Here is a 20,717-nt window from a genome sequence, read left to right as displayed (position 1 = left end):
GAGAGAGAGAGAGAGAGAGAGAGAGAGAGAGAGAGAGAGAGAGAGAGAGAATCCCAAGCAGGCTCTGCACTGAGCACGGAGCCCGATGAGGGGCTCTACCCCATGAACTGTAAGAACATAACCTGAGCAGAAACCAAGAGTCAGACCCTTAACTGACTGTGTCACCCAGGTGCATCCCCCCCGACCCCAAGCCCATTTGGAGGGAATGGAGGCAGGCAGGAATAGTGTGGAGAGAAAGGGCTCTCTGAACAGAAGTTTAATAAGAGGTCATGTCTCTCGTCTGGCACCAGGAACCCCAGAGTGCTTTAGTGGTCACTAGGGGCTGGAAGATGGGGTTGCTTTGCTGACTGTGTTGTGCTGAGTGGGCAGCAGTCTGGTATGGGCTCTGATGACCCACCACCTGGCAGCCAAAGCACTTTCAGATCCACATCATTGCATTTTCTGAATACCCGGAATAAAGCAGGTCTTTTACAGGAGACAAAATGGAGGCCCAGAGAGGTGAGTAAATTCTCTAAAGTCACCGAGTGTCAGAGTCTGACTATAAGCTTGGAAATTCTTCCCACAGCAACGTGGGTCTGGGATTCTGTCTTGGAAGGCTTAAGAGTGCCTTTTGCTCTTCAGATTCCTGCAGCCATCCTATCCCTGTCTGCTGCTGGGATATAAGGACCTTCGAGGGAAACAGGGCACAGAGCTTCCCTTCATCTTAGGATGAGGCTGCCCTGGGACATCCTCCTTCCTTTTCACCAGGGAAGATTCTACAGAGGAAGTTAGAATTTCATCCTCAACTAGAAAAATCGGGCAAACCCGATAAAGAGCAACTGTTCCCTTTGGCTGGTTGAACAAGAAAATCCTTGCTCTAAATAGTTTCCTGGAAATCTTCCTGTGTCTGAGTCCAAGTTGAACAGCTTTCAGCTCACCCCATTGCCTTCCATCATAAAGTAATTTAGATTAGCCACAACTGAGGGGATAGGGAAGGCCATTGTGTTTATGCCCCAAACTGATGGCTCTGACCCTTGCACAAGGAGAGATGTTTCTGCCCTCCCTCATTCCTCTGATAATAGTGTGACTCATGTTTTCTCCCCCTTGGGGCCCTAGTGACCTACTGCTATGGGATCATTAATGGGGGAGGGGGAGGCTGAAACTGGCTTCTTGGGGGGGAAAAGCAAGTTCCAACTTTCTGAGAGACCTTCCTCCAGCCCTTCAAACATCCATTCAACCAGCTCTCTAGCCAGCCAGCCTGCCCATACCACCTGCACTCTTAATCTGTGTCAGACAATGTGCTGAGGTCTTTGAGTGCAACAAGGGTGAACAAGGTTAAGTCTGTGCCTTGCAGGAGTTGACAGATGATCTAGCGGAGATAAGACATGTACACCTGGGGCGCCTGGGTGGCTCAGTCAGTTAAGCATCTGATTCTTGGCTTCGGCTCAGGTCACGATCTCACAGTTCAGGAGTTCAAGTCCTGCATCGGGCTCTGCTCTGATGGTGTTCTCTTTCTCTCTCTCTTTCTCAAAAATAAATAAACTTAAAAAAATGAAAAAAAAAATAGTGTTTAAAAAAAAAGACATGCACACTTAAGTGTGGTCAAGGCATGATACAGTCTGTCCTGTGAGAAGTGAGGGAAAAGTGCCATAAGATAGAGGTGTCAGGGGCTAGTTTAGAAAGGTTTGTAAGTCCCCTCAAATCCCAATCCATATGAAGTGGGGGGTCTGGCACCGCTTGAGTTTTCGGGGGAATGATGACCAAAAGAAACTGCTTCCTGTGGCTGAAGGACCATGGGAAATAGAGAAAAAGGGTGAAGAGTAATGCTAATGAGGAAACAGGGTTATACTGTGCAGCTAACCCAGAACCCCTCTGAGTTTGCCTCGCAGGGCTCCTAGGTGGCTGCAATGGAAAGAGTGACCATGGGGCTCGGCACCTTCGCTCTCATCTCCTTTCCTCCGGCAAGTAGCTGGAAATTGGTAGAGGCAGCAGAGGCAGTGTCCTGAGGCCTTTTGTCTCTGGACCAGAGGAGAAACACAGACTGACGTGGAAGGATGTAGGAGAGGGGAGAAAGGAGGGAGAGGGGCACAGCGCTAAAGGAAGGCAAATGAGGCCTTGAAGGGTCAACTGTTCCCTCCCACTCAGCCCCAGGCCCATGGACAGGAGATTTTTTTGTCTGTAGCTGCCCACTCTGGGACATAGAGGCCCCAGGCTAGGAAATGCATGTGCCCCTCCTGAAGCCTGGCCTTTGCCCAGCTTGGTCTCCCTGCCCAAGCAAGCGGCTCCTAGCTTTGATGTGAAATTCTGTTATCTCAACGGGAGAGAAAACCTCAAACAGGAAGTCCAGCGGGTTATCTCTCACTCTTGCCCTAAGTGGTGGCTCCTCCATGCTGCGATGTGATCACTGATAAAATATTAACAGGTTGTTATCGGGCACAGCAATACAGAAGCTGTAATCTCACCACCCCCTCTGCCTCACACAAGCTACCACTTTCCTGAATATTGCTGCTCAGGAATTCCCAGTTAACTTTTGCCTACAGGTCCCTGCTCTGGGCCTCATTTCTGCATGAGCCAGGTGGCAGTTGTCTTAGGTCTTAACAGAGCAGGAATTCACTCTACACGGGGAGATTATCAGGTTCTATTTCCCGTCATCCCTCAGGTCCCATTGCTCCAGAATGGCGCCCTTGCCACTTCACAAGTCACTTCCTTAGGAGGGCTCTGAAGAACTTTCTTTTTGCAAACATGACCTTGTGGAGATAACACAGAGAGAACACACCTGCTTGCAAAGAGACACGTATAATGTGATGCAAAATAAGGTGCCAAATGAGTATAAGCAGTGTGGCAGGCAACCCAGGGTTCAGTGGTGGCTTCTTTTCTCCAACACCACTTTTGGAAGTCTGTGACATTTGACAAAGTTCTATGCTGGTTGTTTGGGAGAAAGGCCAGTCACACCAAAATTACAAGCAGACTCTTCATTTGCACTTATTTCAGGGATTTTACCCAATGGGACGCAATGAGGTGGATCGGCATTCTCCCACAAAGGCTACCTGCTCCTTTGATTTAAAGGCACTGAGTGTAGGGGCACCTGGGTGGCTTAGTCAGTTAAGCGTCCGACTTTGGCTCAGGTCATGATCTCACAGTTTGTGGGTTTGAGCCCTGCGCCCAGCTCTGTGCTGACAGCTCAGAGCCTGGTGCCTGCTTCGGATTCTGTGTCTCCCTCTCTCTCTGCCTCTCCACCGCTCATGCTTGCTCTCTCTCTCTCTCTCTCTCTCAAGAACAAATATTGAAAAAAATTTTAAGGCACTGAGTGCTTTGATGAAAAAGCACATCTGTTTTTCTAGGAAGAGAAGCCCATTCAGTTCTAGATTAGCCCTTGACGTCAGTATTTGCACTAGTTTCTCAGTTTAGCGCTTTTTAAAAAAGAGGCAGAATGAGATGACTCCAATGGGTTTAAAAAAATGGAACTTGAGGGAGCAGGGGACTTCTCTGAGGAACACATGCACTCTTCAACTCAGTGACTCAATGGCCTCCAATGGAGACAGAGTAGAAATCAAGAAAAGGCAGACAAGATGAGGTGCCATCTTTTTCTCGACAATTCCAGAGGTACCTCGTGTGGTTAATTTTACTTCTCTGTATGTAATAATAAACCAGTATGTTCTCAAGTGTCACTTTCTCACTCCCCAAGAAACTTGTCCACCTCAGCACTGTCTGGGGTGGGGGTGGGGTGCAGAGGAGCCAGTGAGAACACTCACAGGCAGAGGCCAACAAGTCCAAGACCTCCTGGAGTGTAAGAATACGATCTTGATGGCTGTTTTGATATCAGGAAAGCTGCCAAGTGACAGCCCTGAGTGAAAAACCCAGTCAAGAGGAAATGAATTTCCACATTGTTTGGAGGGATATTCGTTACATAAGTGAACGATTTCCTGATCATGAGGGCAGTTAAATATTGTGTGGGATTGTGGAACTTTCTTCCTTGGAAATTCCTAGTAGCGTGGGCTAGCTTTAGCATTTTCTTATCAAAAGCAAGAAGATGAGATTAGTTGTTTTCAAGACCCAAAGTATGGTGTAGTGGGAAAAGAGCCTGGGCTTTGGAGTCAGACAAACCTGGGTTTGGTTTGGCCACTGCATGCTCTAGCTCTGTGGCCTTGGGAGAGACTCTTACAATACTTTACACGTTAGTTTCTTCATATGTAAAATGGAAATGGTACCTGCCTCTTACTATGGTCACAGTATAATATATAGTAGGTCCTCAGCAAGTTATTAACTGTATTCTAAGCATATCGGTGACCCAAAGGGTAGTGTCAAAGTCACACCAAAATGTGTGTCTTTGGGGAGCAGGAACAGTTGACATCTGCAAAGGATATGCTTTCCCAGGTCAAAATTTCTCGATATTCCCCAAAAGTCTGAACACCTTGAAGACCTTGAATAGACTTCTGCTCAACAGATTCCATTAACAGAGGCCAGAGGAAAAGCAGACTTGAGAAGTTGGAGAAGAAAGGAGTGGTGATGGCTTTTAGACCTTCATCCAGATCTGTGAAAATCTGAGGTCAAGCAGAACCATGACCAATCAGGTTCTACTCCTAGAGAAAATCTTAGTCCAAGGGAACTGCAAACTTAATGTCCCCAGCTCTGGGACAACTGGGGAGGTACAACAACCACTTTCCCCAATTCATAGCCTACAAAGGCTCCATTCTTAAGCAGATTTAGCATAGCCCCCCCCCCCCCCCCTTGCTGGTACTCCCAAGCCCTGGATGCATTCTGTTCCTTAGGCTCCAAGTTAAATAATTCAATATTTCTCAAACCCACTCGGGTGTTGCTTTATTCACACCTCTTCCCCTTACCTAGCCTTGTGACTTCACTTATACTCTTCCCTACAACCTGGAAAATTCCACACCTCTGCCTTTCCAATCTTTACAGGTTTCCATAGCCTTCTGAAATATCAGGTCTTTTGGCGACATCTTCCAGAGCCTCTGCCTAAAGTCATCTTACCTGCCCCTGAGGACTCAATGGTCAGATGTATGAAATGTGTTTGGTGCGCAGAAGGCACGCAAAACATTTGAACTATGCTTATCTACAAGTGGGTTGGGGGTTTCCGAGGATTCACATCAAAACTTTGGACTTGGGGATGGAGGCAAGTAACAAAACACATTTCTTCTGCAGATGCTACTTTACATGAGAAAAATGAATGCTATGTATGTCTCAATGACTAAAGCTTTCATATACCCAAGACTAAGTTAGTCCTCTCAAACTGTCTAGTTTATTATCCAACCATGTGCCCTGACTTTGGATTCAGAAAGTATGTTCTCTGAATTTTCTCTCTGCCTAAGAGAAGTCCTAAGTTAGGGATGTCCATGTCATCAAGACCAAGTTATTCTTTTGGGGAAATTACACTTGACTTAGCCTGAGCTCACCCCTAGGTTTCCTGAACATACCCTCATGCTTCACTCCTAACACAGTACTACAGAGAGAGGTTTTATTTTATTTAAGTTTAGAGACAGAGCAGAGAGAGAGGAGAGAGAATCTTAAGCTCTGTGCTGAGTGTAGAGCTTGAGCGGGGCTTGATTCCACGACCCTGGGATCATGACCTGAGCTGAAATCAAGAGTCAGATGCTTAACCGACTCATCCACCCAGGTGCTCCCCTGCCCCTCATCCCCCAGAAAGAGCTTTTGACTCATAGTACAGAATTCTGAAACATGTTCTGTCTGGGGATTGCCTTTGGGAACTGAGCCTCTGCTTCGAAATGATTGCCCCAGATTATTTGCAATCACCGGACATGGACAAGCATATCTTCCTGCAGAATCTCTGACTTGGTCCCCTGCTAGGTGCCCATTTGTTCATCCAACAAGCAGGTACTGACTTCCTAACATGGGCCAGGAACTTATTTCATTGAGGCTTGCTCTGTCTGACCTTTAAGGATAGCTCCTCTTTCTTCTCTTGAAAAGAAGCTATTGGTGCTCTTGGAAAAAGGGAACAGAAATGTTTTCTTATTCCCAAGATCTGGTCTCTATAGACTTCTTCTGATTGTATTCTGTAATCCTCCATATTTTAAAATTGCATGCTAGGGAGCTTCCTTTCAATAACATTCAGAGTCTGTGGGAAAGAACACCTGTATTCCCTTTCTCCTTTGGTAGCCCTTTCAATTATCCAAATGAAAACTCAACCAAAGAGAAAACAGTAGTCTGCTCTGGCTCACACTGACTGACCCCTGCAACCTGTTGCACTTACCATTTCAGTTTTGCGTCTGCAGATTTTAAGGTTCAGGGCTGTGATCTACCTTGTTCATGCCAATTTAGCCAACCCCTTCTTCTACAAATGAGGCACTGTTACAGGATCTTGAGGTAGATGGAAATATCAAGTTCCCATGATTAACTCATTCATTAAGGATGAATTATTTACTGATTACCTACTATATACCAGGTACTATAATCAGCTCTGGGATAAAGTGATAGGCAAAAATGTGCAAGGCCCTTCCCCTCACAGAACTCATTAGGGAAAGAGGCAGACAGACATCATGTGTGTTGTGTTTACCACTGTGTATCACACGGCACATTGTAGGTAGCCAGTGAGTATTTGTTGAATGGGTGAGAGTCAACAGCCAAATATGTAACGGCACATTGTGAGAAGTGCCAGGAATTAAACAAAACAGAAAATAATGATAGAGTAGGGTAAAGAGAGGGGAAAAGAGGCTGCACAGAAGGCCTGAGAAAGTGGACACTTACACAGAGACCTGAAAGATGAGAAATGGGCAGCCATGCCCAAACTGGAGATAAGAGCATTTTAGAAGAGGGAACAGTATGGAGAAAGGCTTGGAGGGAAGTAAGAGCCTGACATTTTTCAATGGGAAGACCAAAAGTGAGATCTGATGAAAAATAGCAGAAGACAAAGCAGATGAAGTAGGGGGTATGGGTTTTATTCTAAGTGCAATGGGAAGTCATAGAAGGGCTTTAAGCAGGGAGTTATATAATCTGATTTGTATTTTTTTTTAATCTGGCTGTTGTAATAAGACAATCGTGGGAACAAGAGTGGAAGCAAGGACACCAGTTATGAGTTGCAATGATCTGTGGGAGATGATGGTTGTTTGGACTAATGTAGCTGTGGTAAAAAGTCAAGTCAAAATACTTTGGCAATAGAAAGGACAGACTTTCTGACAGACTGAATGTAGGGGACTACAAAAGAGGAAAATTAAGGATGACTTCCAGGTTTCTACCTTATGTGACTGGGTTGGTGGAGGTGCCACCTTCTAAAACAAGGAAAACAGGGAGGGAACGGTCCCAGGGTGTGTCTGTCACTGTTTATTTTTAACACATTTTATTTGAAATGCCTGCGAGACATGTAAATGTAAGTGTCAAGTAGGTAGCTATATATTTGAATCTAGAGCTTTCTAATAGCAAGACAGGACAAGGAAGTTTGTGGTAAAGGCCTTAAAAACGACCCAAAGCCTACATGTTCAAAGAAAATGTTATGCCTGGCTGGGTTAATCAGAGGAATTGGGGGTGGGGGCAGGGAGTTGACATTTGAGCCAAAGGAAAGATGATGAGGGAGAACATTCCAGGCCAAGGGAATGGAAGAGCAAAGGTGGAGGAGAAATTCTCAAGGCGGGTTCAGACACTGAAAAACTAATTCAGCTTGGATGGAATGAGGGTTGTGTTTGGAATGTTAAAAAAGGACTCTAGAGCTCACAGTGACAGTGGAGAGGAATTTGTATTACAACTTGATTGGCAATGGGGAACACTAGCAAGTCTTTGAGCAGAGGCATAACCTGATGAGGTCATTAAAAGTAATTTCGTGATCGTGAATAGAGTGGATGGAAGGAGTGAGAACAGGAGGAAAGGGGGGCTAGTTAAGAACCTATTCCACTTTTTAAGGCATAAAATAAGGACTTAAGTGTTGATTGGGGAAACGAAAAGCTAAAAGGTAAATTACGAAAGACATTTGAAAGGGCAATTATGATTATGTTAACCTAACAGGACAGCCAGGAGGAGGCACCAACTTTTTTCTTCCAGATGTCTTTTGCCTCCACACTATATAAGCTCTGGTAAAGCTGTGTGACACTTTTTAATCTCTCCACAGTGGCACTGAACATTGCTTAAAGGGTCCTCGTGCTGGCCCAGTCTCACTGTAAATAGGTAACAAAGAGGTAGTTCTGGCATGGCAGTAAATGGACTCACACAGGTAACTGTTACCGGAAGAAGCAGTATGGGGTTGAGACCAGGAAATGGGCTGAGAGTAAGCACCAGTAGAGGAGTTAGAAGCTTTCCAACTTTTTTGTTTTAAAGCCCAATTGCCTGTACTCTTTCCTACTTTGCCCCCCACTCACCCAACACACACACATGCATGCATGCATGCGTTCACTCTCCTACAGGCTGAAACTTCAATGCTCTGAATTTTTTCCCACACCACCTTCCAACCATATTGTCCGTATCTGTGCAAAGTCCCACCTTTTCACAGCTCCTGTCTGAAGAACCAGTATCACTGACAGGATAGCTGAATACATTCCCCCTTTCTCAGGAATATTTACATTTAGACAACGGGGACTTCAATATCACAGTCCATCTATCTGACACAGAGATTAACCACATGGCAGTCCACAGCTGTGGTGAGGGGAGCGCAAGGGGACCAGGGGTATCTTTCAGTTCTCATTCTGATGGTGAAGCCTGGCTCTGGCCTCCCCCCACTCCTGACGGTTTCACTACAGTAACTATGATGGGCTTCCTCTCCAAGGAGATAAAATAAGCGTGGGAGAGTCTTCCAAAGTAACCCTGCAGAGGAAAACAGAATATCCAAAACGTTTCTCTGCACAGACTAATCCTATTGCAATTGCTTGAGCCCACCTGCCCCACCCCCTTCTTTTAAAATTTCTCCTTTACTTTTTCTTTTTCACGGCTGGCATATTTTTATGTGTCCATTCTTCAACATTTTGTGAAGAGTACCTTGAACTCTTTGGAGTACATGCTATATAAATACAATAAAGTAATGAATAAACAAAATGTCTACTTTTACAAGAGTATAGGTTTTACTATTCTTGATAGTATGAGATCAACCCCTTACTCAGCACTAGACCAGGAGTAGGTAGATGGTGTATTCTGAGGAATATCAAATAGATCTCCCTGCTCTAAAATAGCTCCCCGCACTACCTGAAATCTCACAGTTTGGTGGTATATATATATTTTTACATTTGTGCCCTGGACATTTTTTTCAAGAACTCTTTATCAAAATGCAAATACCACGTGAGGGTGGGTAGATGGTCACGATTTGACCTTAGTTTCCTTTACATGAGCCCATCACTTCTGCCAAAAAAACCATATTTTTCACATTCTAGCATCTTCCATGCTTTTGTTCATGTTATTTTCCAGAGGTAATGCTAAATATAACATAAATTATAAATATAAAATTACCTTATATGTTAAACAGAGTCTTTCATCTGATATCTAAATCCAAACCTACTCATTCTTTTTTAAAACAATTTATTTTTTCCAATATAAGAGTAACAGGTTTATTATAGAAAATGTGAAAAAGGCAGGAAGAAAGCAGGAAGAAAAAATACCAACCATGGTCCTACCACCTAAAGAATGACCACTGTTAACAATGTGATCATGCTAGTGCTTTAAACAAATCTTAGTTTAGGTCCCATATCTGATGTGATGCCTTCCTTCAACTTCCTCCCCTCGCCCCCAGAATGCTTCTGTCATGTTTGTACCACTCCCTTGTACAAGTTAGTTGACCTGGTGTGTGTCCTGTGCTTCCAACTAGGTTGTAAGATCCTTGAAGGCTGAAACCATGAGTTATATTTCTTAATTTATCCCCAAACACCTACTGCGTTGGACCCAATATTTGCTGGCTTTCACCTAAATGAATACAAACCATTTAGGAAAGGATATAAAACAGGCCAAGTATCTACATCATGAAAATTATAGCTTTCAGGTCATCTGGCTTGGTGACTATTGCTTTTCTGTTCCTGGAAGTCCTGAAAGCCCATCAACTAGCCTCTTTCTCCACACCAAAACTGAGTAAGAAGCAGACTGAGTAAGAGCCAGGATTTACTCAAAGATCCTCTACATAAGGCATAAAGGTGAGAGAGAGAGAGAGAGAGAGACAGAGAGAGAGAGAGAGGGAGGAGGAATAGAGAGAGAGAGAGAGAGGAGGGATAGAGAGGAGAGAAGAAGAGAAAAGAGAGGAGAATAAAGTAGAGTAGGGTAAAGGAGGGTGTATAGAGTAGTAAGTCTGGTGCTCAATCCAGTATGTGATTTGCCTCCAGCACCGTATACAGGATCCCATCCACTTGTTCTGAGTCAAACCCGATCTCACGAAGCTCCAAGTGAGGGAGGACAGAAGTAAGGAGATAGCTGACATGGACACGCAGCCGCGTAAGCTTTGCCAAAGCCCTGTATGATGGAGTGAGGGGGCAGAAGAGATGACATGAAGTCATTAGCCAACAACAAAATGAAGCTCCTTACAAACGGGCCTACATTTCTCAACAATTAGGTTTTCATTAGCTAGACAGAAAGAAGAAAGCACAGTGCCACAAAGCACGGGGAGACTGACTGCAGCTCTCTAAGTAATTCCTTGATCCTTAGTGGCCTATGCATTAATTAAGGCTTCCGCCCTTATCTATGGCCAGTGACTGGGGTTCTTCAGGGATGCTTCCCATTAGCACTCACAAGCTGATAACTAAACCCTAGTAATTAACCTTTCTAGGTCATCTCCCTCTGGGGTCCGGTAGGAGACCTGAGCCTTCTGCAGCACTTCTAGGTGTGTCTCTGTCTCCTTCAGTTTCTCTTTGAGCTCCTGCTTTTCCTCCTTGGTTCTCTCCAGCTCAGCCTTCAGAATCTGGAATTCAGCTTGGCGATAGCCCATGTGTTTCTTGCTCCAGTACAAGCCTTCTGTCTCCTGGGTAGTATAGGTCACCAATTCATTTTGGACTTTCTTGAATTCAGAATGCCAGTGATTTCTCTCCTGTTCCAGCTCCTCCACCTGCAGTCCAAGAAACAGAAATTCAATGACCCCCACATGCTATGAGAGTGCCCTGGATTGCCCCTGATAAATTCACTCTGTAATTTCTCTATCCATATTCTACTTATGGGCCTTCTCAATCCCCAAATACGGGAGGGAAGCCCATTTGGGCCCATTCAATCTGAGACCCAGCACAGAATGACTCAATAGCTTCTTGTGTTTAAAGGCCTCAGGACACGAAACCATCAGAGCTCCAACTGTCTGGTCCCTTGGTTAAAATAAGGTCTTATATCCTAGCGTTAAGGGGTGCCCTAACCTTTTGCTGGAACAAATTCCTTTCGGCCAAAACACGTTCCAGTTTTTCTGTGGTTCTTTTCAGTTCTTCCAGCTCTCTTTGGTTCTTCGTCTTTGGCGTACTGCGCTCTCCACTCTCCTCATAACCTTGTCCCTTCTCCCCAGTGGCTGCAGCAGGGGTGTTGACAGAGGCCACAGAGGAATAAGGCACTGGGCTCCAGGATTCAACCACTTTTCTTCTCTCAGCAAGCTCCTCTCTGTTAAAAGGGATCAGCTGAATGGGAGCTCCTGAATCTCTAACACCTTTTGCGACACCCACGACAGCTACAAAAGGTCCCTTGTTCACTTCCTCCTTGTTTATGTTTGTGCTGCCTCTGTTAGACTCTTCTGCTATCAATCTTGGCATCTGATCTTCTAATTCTTCAGGGAGCAGGGACCCCTGGTGTTGGTCTTGGGCCCCTGAATACAGAACAGAGACCTCCCTACTTTGACTGGTACTCTTGCCTGCTTCTGGGTATTCTGGGGAAAGGTACGGTGGTGTGCTTCTCTCAGAACTGGATTTATCATGGCTGTTCTCCCCATCTGGGTAGGTGACAGCTGCCTCAACCCTCCTGTAAGGGCCAGGCATGGAATAATCTAGAGGAGGTGTTGTCCTCTCACTATGGAGCCTTCTTCGTTTCTCTGCCGGCTCCTCTCCCAGGATCCATTTGTACTTACTGCAAGAAGAAGAGGAAATTAAATTTTAAGCTGTCACAATACAAGCTAAATATATTCTTAATCCTGTGGAGCCTCTCTCCAAATTTCCTGCATTAAAACTGACTTGAGCTTTTATCCACAGAGCATTTCAAGTTAGGAATATAACTCAACCCCCAAACTCCAAACCCTTCAACTCATGCGACGTGCTGAGATAGCAATCGGTCTGAAGGGACAGCTGAAATCAAAAGGTAGGAGGGTGAGCATCTGGATATAACAAGACCAGATTGACCTTGGTAAGAATTCTGAAAATAGGATTGAAACCAGACTGACTTAGGAGGTCCCAAAATGCAAGGAAAGGCAGAAAAAACAAAAAATACACATGCAAAATCCCTTAACACAAGAATGGAAAAAAGGTCATAAAAAGCCCCGCAGAGTATGTGGAGGAAAACCAAGCCAGCTCGTTAATTTTAAAGTGTCACAAAAACCTTCCAGTATCAAAGACTTAGACATATTTTTTTTATATTGCAAGAGAACACCATACAGTTCCTTTGCCAGCCAACTGGATTGTGGTTATTGCCCATTATTCACTTGTAAAAGTTAATTAAAACACAGGGTGCTAGTCAGGAACAAATTGAATCGGCCAATTCAAGTCATTTCCCTCTTAGGGCAAAAGAACTCCCCTCTGTCACAGCAAACAGGCACTCCCTCATTTCTTCAGGAAAGTGCAGGACAGTAATCTTGAGTCACCTTCCATTTCTGGCTGCTATGTGCACTGACTGTTGAAGGAATTAACAAAACAAACTTGCACCATGAAATCCGTAGGCAATTTAAAATCATGCAGTAGGATGGGGACCTCACAGTAGGATGGGCCACCTCACAGTATTTTGAGGCCACTAGGTTTCCTCTGCAATTTTTGGCAACATCCGTAAGACATCTCAAACATTAGCTTCTTATAGCACCATGAATGTTCTTCAAAACTAGTGTTCACTCAGGAAGAAAACTGGTCTGCATCTTAATAGATCTTGCTGTGTCAACCTTTGGGGGAAAGCCAAAGTATTTGTGGGCAATGTGAGAACACATGGATCCATCTATATAACATGCGCAAGGGCCACTGCAGACGGCCCATTTAGCTGCAGCGTTGAGGAAGATAGTAAAGCAGTCAGTTCAGGGGTACCTGGGTGGCTCAGTCAGTTAAGTGTCCTACTTTGGCTCAGGTCATGATCTCATGGTCCAAGAGTTCGAGCTCTGCATTGGGCTCTGTGTGGACAGCTCAGAGCCTGGAGCCTGTTTCAGATTCTGTGTCTTCCACTCTCTCTCTGCCCCTCCCCCGCTCATGCTCTGTCTCTGAGAAATGAATAAACCTTAAAAATTTTTTTAAAAATAAAAAAAAGCAGTCAGTTCAGAGGTCTTCATGAAGGAAAGTTATGGGATACTGGATAGCAACACCCAAAGTTTTATGAAAGGCAATGAAAGTCAAATGATCTGCCTTCTCTTCATTTTCCTACCTCTAAGGGTTCTGTCCTTAATTCACTTCTCTTCTCTCTTTTCTTTGGTAACTTCATACAACCTGTTGGCTATAACCTCTGGTCAGTAACTCTAAAGTCATTTCCCCAGCCCTGATTTCTAGTACTGAATTTCTAATTGCCCATCACTCATTCCTTCCTGGAGGTCCCACCTGTACCTCACAATGTATAAAACTGGCCTTTCCATTTTCATTTTTAAACCTGTTCCCTCCCCTATGTTTCTGATATGTGTTATGACACCAGCAAACTCTCAGTAATTTCATATAGTTCTACTACTATCAATACTCAAGTTCAAGCTCACATTACCTCTCCTGAATTACTGCAGTGGCTTCCTCCAGTCTCCCCTTCTCTCATCTCCAGATTACCTGCTGCCAAGTTAATCTTCCTAAGGTGTTACTCTGATTATGTTATACCATTAATTGAAATTTTTATGTACTGCTCCCCACAACAGAAAAGTTCAAATGCCTTAGCTTGGTATGCTTTAGCTTAGTTCATTTGGAGTGGACTCCAAAACAGAAGAAACAATTATTTAGCACTTACTCTGTGCCAGACAGTGTGACAGGTGCTTAATGTGTATGGTCTCATTTAATTTTTCCAATAACCCTGAAGTAGGTGGTGGTATTATCTGCATTTTTTGAAGAGGATGCGCAGACCTAGAGATGTTAACTTTCTCTAGTCAGTGACAGCACTGACTGCACTAACTGCAGCTAGTCAGTGACAGAGCTAGGACATAATTTGGCCCTAGCTGCTCTCTCATTACCTCCCTTCAAGAACACCAGACAAAAGAAATGTCCCATGATTTCTCATGCTGCTTCTTTTGATTGGAATGCCCTTCTCCTACCCAACACTGCAAGTCTGACCAGCTCAAATGCTACTCCTGAATTCCCATAGCACCTTAGCGCTCTATTATAATGTATATCACTTTTTACAGCATGCCTATGTGTCTCTTGTAAGTTCCCTACTAAAGTACCAAAGTAGAAACTCCTTAACCGAAGAGAGCTTAACTAACTGTGCTAGATGGGAATGAAGGAACAAAACTTTGCATATAAGAGGAAATCAAAAAGAAACTATTATGTGAATGAGAGAAAAATCGGTGGATATTACTTATTGGTTCTATAAGTACTTACTAGCTCTGTAAATTAAGGTCTGGTTCTTCCCTTTAGGGATTGATTCTTATTCTAGACCTGGAGTCACTCATTTTAGTAAAGATTAATATAGGGTTTGAATAGCAGGAATTCTTCTCCAACTGCATAGTTTCTTCTCATTTTCTTTCTTCTTTTTGTCATAGCCCTCAAAGGTCTGTCTGCAGAAGAACAAGCTGATATTTTGATAGGGACTGCATCGAATCTGTAGCTCAATTTGAGGAGTACTGACCTCTTATCAACATTACATCTTCTGATCCATAAACACGAAATGTCTTTCCATTCATTTAGGCCTTTAATCTCATTCAGCAATATTTTATGGTTTTCAGTTCCCAAGTCGTTCTTGCACTTCTGTTAAATTTATTCCTAAATACTTCATTTTTGAGGCTACTGTAAATAGAATCATTTTACTGTTTTCTTAATTTTTGGTGGCTACTTGAAGTATAATTAACATACAGTGTTATATTAGTTTAAGGTATACAATATAACGATTCAACAATTCTATACATTACTCAGTGCTCATCAAGAAAAGCATACTCTTAATCCCTTTAATCTATCTCATCCATTCCACACCACACATCCCCTGGCAACCACCAGTTTATTCTCTATATTTAAGAGTCTGTTTTTCCTTTGTCTTTTTTTCTTTGTCTCTTTTTTGTTTGCTTATTTTGTTTCTTAAATTCCACATATGCGTGAAATTATAGGATATTTATCTTTTCTTTGACTTCTTTGACTAAGTGACTTCACTTAGCATTATACCCTCTAGTGTTGCACATGGCAAGCTACTGTAAATAATGCTTCAGTAATCATAGGGCTGCATATTATTTATTCAAATTAGTGTTTTTATTTTCTTTGGGTAAATACCCATCAGTGGAATTACTGGATCATATGGTAATTCATTTTTAAAATTTTTGAGGAAACGCCATACTGTTTTCCATAGTGGTGCACCGATCTGCATTCTCACCAATAGTGAATGAAGGTTACTTTTTCTCCACATCCTTGCCAACACTTATTATTTCTGCTCTTTTTGATTTTGACAGGTGTAGTGTGGTATCTCATTGTGGTTTTGATTTGCCTTTTCCTGATGATTAGTGATGTTGAGCATCATGTGTCTGTTGGCCATTTGTATGTCTTCTTTGGAAAAATGTCTATTCAGGTCCTTTGCCCATTTTTTAATCAAGTTATTTGTGGGTGTTTTTGGTGTTGTATAAGTTCTTCACATATTTTGGATATTAGGCCCCTTATAGGATAATTTGCAAACACCTTCTCCCATTCAGTAGGTTGCTTTGGCATTTTGTTAATGGTTTCCTTCACTATGCAAAAGCTTTTTATTTTGGTGTAGTCCCAATAGTTTAATTTTGCTTTTGTTTCCCTTGCCTGATGAGACATATTGAGAAAAATGTTTCTAGGGCCAATGTCAAAGCTTTCTTCTAGGAATTGTTTTGTTTTTTTTTTTCTTCAAAGACCTGACTTTTGCTTCCACTGATTTTTCTGTATTGTATTTCTACTCTCTATTTCATTTCCATTCTGATCTGTGTTATTTCTTTCTTTCTGCTTGATGTGAGTTTAGCTGGCTCTTGTTTTTGTAGTTTCTTCAAGTGGAAGTTTAGGTTATTGACTTGAGGTCTTCCTACAATTTTAAAATGAGCATTTACAAATATAATTTTCTCTTGGAGTGCATTAGCTTCATTCCATAAGTTTTGATATACTTTATTTTCATTTTAATCTCAAGATATTTTCTAATTTCCCTTGTGAGCTCTCCTTTTACTCATCTGTTATTCTGAAGTGTTGTTTAATAGCCACATATTTGTGAATTTCCCAAATTTCCTTCTGTTGTTGATTTCTAATTTAATTCCAATGCGACTGAAGGACATCCTTTGTATGCTATCAATACTTTCAATTTGTCGAGCCTTTTTTTCCCCATGGTCTAACACATAGTCTGACCTGGAGAATATTCCATGTGCACTTGAGAAGAATATGCATCATGCTTTTTTGGGGGTGAAGTGTTCCATATGTGTCCATCAGGTCCAGTTGGTTTATGGCATTCTTCAATTCCTCTACTTCCTTGTTGATCTTATACCCATTATGGAAGGTGGGGCATTGAAGTCTCCAACCATTATTGGTATTTATTTCTCCCTTCAATCCTGTCTGCTTTTCCTTCACGTATTTTGGGGGATCTGTTGTTAGGTCCATATTTAGGTATAATTATTACATCTTCTTAATGAACTTTATCATTATGAAGTGTCCCTTTATATCTAGTAACATTTTTTTTTTTTTTGGTTAAAGTCTATTTTGTCTTGGGGTGCCTGGGTGACTCAAGTCAGTTAAGTGCTGCACTCTTGATTTCAGCTTGGGTCATGATCTCCTGGTTTGTGAGATCAAACCCCACAACAGGCTCTGTGCTGACAGTGCAGAGCCTGCTTGGTATTCTCTCTCCCTCTATCTCTGCCCCTCTCCTGCTCGTGCTTGCTCCCTCTCTCTCACTTTCTCTCTCAAAATAAATAAAAACTTTTTAAAAAGTCAGGTCTATTTTGTCTGATGGTAGCATAACCACTGAAGCTCTCTTCTGATTGCTGTTTGCATGATATATCTGTTTCCATCCTTTTATTTTCAACCTATTTGTATTTCCGAATCTAAAGTGTGTCTCCTGTATATTTAGACATTTAAAAAATCTAATCTGATAATTTCTGTCTTTTGATTGGATAGTTAAAAGTTGTCATATTTATTATTGAAATGACAGAATTTACATCTGCTACTTAGCTTTCTGTTTTCTACATGTGTCATGCATTCTTTGTTCCTTTCTTCCTCTACTGTTTCTCTTTTTATGTTATGTGGATATTTTCTCATTTAACATTTACAAATCTAACGACATATTATTGTTTTATGTAATGTTATGTCTTTTGAGGAAGCTGAGAGAAGCAGAGCAATTGCATATTGATAATGTTTACAGAGTTTGCTAAATCAACCTTATTTTTCCATTTAAAATTTTCTTCATTTCTTAACTATGGTGTTATTTCCTTACTCCAATACCACTTTGCTCCCACTCACCTCCTCTGTGCTATTATTGGCAAACATTTTACATCTGTAGATGAGCCCAACAATAAGGTTATATATGTACATAAAATTATATACAAATATATACATATTGTTTTGTGAAATTATTCTTTAATTAAAGATAGAAACAGGAAAAATGCTATTCTATTGTCTTTTATAATTAATTAGATACCACTACCAGTGCTCTTTTATTTTTTCATGTGAATTTGAATTACTATCGGGTATCACTTGCTTTCAGCCTAAAGAACTCCCTTGAGTATTTCTTGAAAGGCAGTTTTGTAGAAACAAATTTCATCTGCTTTTGTTTATGTGAGGATGTATCTATTTCACCTTCATTTTATAAAGATAGTTTTCCTGGATTTAAGATTCTGGCCTCACACTCTTTCTTCTTTTACTACCTTGAATATGTGATCCTACTGCCCTCTAGTTTCCACTGTTTTAATGAGAAGTCAGCTGTTAATCTTACTGGGATTCTCTTGTACATGATGAGTATTTTTCTCTTTCTGCTTTAGAGATTTTCTCTTTGCCCTTGGCTTTCAATATTTTCACTATGCTATGTCTGACTGTGAATCTCCTTGCATTTGTCCTATTTTGAATTTGCTAAGCTTCTTGGATGTGTAGATTAATGGTTTTCATCAAAGTGGGGAGGTTTTCAGCCGTTATTTCTTTGAATATTTTTTCTACCCTTTTTCTTCTTGTATCTCCTACTCTGCAGATGTTAGTGTACTTAATGGTGTCCCACATTTCTTTTGAGGTGCTGTTCATTTTTCTTCATTCTTTTTTCTCTCTGTTCTTCAGATGGCATAATCTATAATTGATATATCTTCAAGTCTGCTAATTATTTTGTGCCAACTGATATATCTTCAAGTCTGCTAATTATCTTGTGCCAACTCTAATGTACTTTTGAGTCTTTTTAGTGAAATTTTCATGTTAGTTACTACACTTTTCACCTCCAGAATTTCCATTTGGTTCTTTTATATATGTATTTACATATAAAATATATAGATATAGATACAGATATAGAAACAGAGACAGATGTAGGTATAGATAACTTTCCCCTTTATTGATATTCTCTAGTTGATGAGACATGCTCTCCTTTTAGTTCTCTGAACATATTTACAATGGATGCTTTGAAGTCTTTGCTAAATCAAACATCTGGATCTCTTTAAGGGCAGTTTCTATTATTTGCTTTTTTCTTATGTACAGGTCACACTTTCCTGTTTCTTTGCATGTCTCATAAATTTTTGTTGACAATTGGAAATTTTTTAAACTTTATTTATTTTGAGAGAGACAGACACAGCGCGAGCAGGGGAGGGGCAGAGATAGAGAGAGGGAGAATCTCAAGCAGGCTCTACACTGCCAGCACAGAGCCCAATGCCAGAATTGAACTCATGAAACCACAAGATCATGACTTGAGCTGAAACCAAGAGTCCGACGCTTAACCCACTGAGCCACCCAGGCACCGGATATTTTTTTTTTTAAGGTTTCTTATTTTTAAGTAATTGCTATAGTCAATGTGGGGCTCAAACTTACAACCCTGAGGTCAATAGTCTCATGCTCCACCAACAAAGCCAGCCAGGAACCCCAACAATTGGATATTTTAGATAACACAGCATAACAACTCTAGATACTGATCCCATCTCCCAGAGTAGTTGATACTGTTGTTGTTTGCTTGGTTGTTTATTTAGTGACTTGGCTGAACTGACTCCATGAAATCTATTTCCTCTGCAGTATGCAGCCTCTGATGTTCCTGTTCAGATTTCTTCTTGGTTTTTACCTTTTACCTGACAACCTAAGAGTCACCCTTGGGTCAACATAGGCCCCTTTACTGGTCAAAGATTATGCTTAAGCCCTCTTATCCAGTTAGATTTTTAGCTTTTACTATTTCATGTATGGTACCATTGGCTTGGAGGCTGCTATCACAGTTCAAGGAATCTGTTTCTACCCCACATTCAGCCAGATAGTAGCAGCTTGGATTTTCCCTTTCTAATCACCTTTGAGAGGACACAACTTTGAGCATGCACACAGTCTTCCAGTCTACCAGGAAAAGTGTGATTTATTTTTAAGCCTGGTTTCCTAGGAATTGCCCATGGGTCAGAAAAGCTTACTGTTCAGCCAGTGGTTATAGGTTGTGCTTACGCCCTTAGTGCCAGTGAGAGCCCTGTTCTTTGTTGTTTGATCTGTGTGAGGCTTGAGGGCTGCTTTAAAGTCCACCTTATGTCCTAGTTTGATTGCTCTAGAGTAAATGCAGCCTTATGCTTATGCACAGCCTTCCTAATCCTAGGGCTATGATCCCAGAAGAGGTCTTCTTGACTTTTTTCTTGGTTTTCTCTGTTATCAAACTTCTGACTGCTCAGTCATCTTTCTTGTTGTAACTTGTATCATGGAGCTATGAGTGTCCTCTTAATTAAGGCTCACCAAGATTTCCATTTTTTTTTAAATTTTAGAGAAAGAAAGACAGCATGAGTAGGACAGGGAAGGGGAGGGGGACAGAAGGGGAGAGAGATAATCTTAAAACAGGCTCCACATTTAGGGCGGAGCCTGACATGCATGCGGCTCAATCCCATCACCCTGGGATGATGACCTGAACGGTAATCAAGAGTTGGCTGCTCAACCGACTTAGCCACCCAGGCGCCCCTCCATTATTTTTGACAATGCTTTTATGAATGGAGTTCTCCATGATCTGTTCCACATAAAGTCAGCTCCTTTGGGCAGAACTAAGGAGTTCTTCATCTTTAAGGCCTCTTCCTAAGCAGAGCCTCAGTGCCATTGTGCACAAGTGGCATAAAGAAAAGAAAATTTTCTTTATGAATGGGTGCTGGGTGATGTTTTTTGGCTTGCTTCTTCAGGCATGAACCTCTGCCCTATAAGCAAGCTGGGTGTAGAGCAATAGGAGTCCAGTATTGTCAACATACTATCTCTACATGCTACGTGAGTGCTTCCCCTGAGTGGGGACTACATAGAAGAGAGACCTATTCCTTTTGAGTCTGCCTGGAATAGAGCTTCTGCATGACAGAACTGGGGGAGATGAGAAATATCAGAGGCCTATTCCTCCCACGTGAAACCATAGCTCTAGAC

The 20,717-nt window shown here is 42.1% G+C and overlaps 1 protein-coding gene across 2 annotated transcripts in view; it reads right to left on the bottom strand.

Moving 5' to 3' along the window:
• Positions 1-9,427: 9,427 nt before the first annotated feature.
• The window catches only part of MORC4 (MORC family CW-type zinc finger 4), a 52,206-nt gene continuing 40,916 nt past the window's right edge, over positions 9,428-20,717 (bottom strand). The window contains exons 15-17 of one of the 2 annotated variants that reach the window (XM_040468503.1): positions 11,247-11,940; positions 10,668-10,951; positions 9,428-10,362 (exon numbers count right to left, since the gene is read on the bottom strand). In XM_040468503.1, coding sequence (XP_040324437.1) covers positions 10,209-10,362; positions 10,668-10,951; positions 11,247-11,940 — 1,132 coding nt within the window. In that variant the 3' untranslated portion in view covers positions 9,428-10,208. The remainder of the gene's footprint in view (positions 10,363-10,667; positions 10,952-11,246; positions 11,941-20,717) is intronic. The other variant, XM_040468504.1, reaches the window with a different exon arrangement.

The sequence above is a fragment of the Herpailurus yagouaroundi genome, unplaced genomic scaffold, assembly GCF_014898765.1.
Source record: "Herpailurus yagouaroundi ecotype Mexico unplaced genomic scaffold, PumYag 67700, whole genome shotgun sequence".
NCBI lineage: Eukaryota > Metazoa > Chordata > Mammalia > Carnivora > Felidae > Herpailurus > Herpailurus yagouaroundi.
Note: the sequence above shows the minus strand (reverse complement) of the source record. Positions and strands in the feature narration are given on the sequence as shown.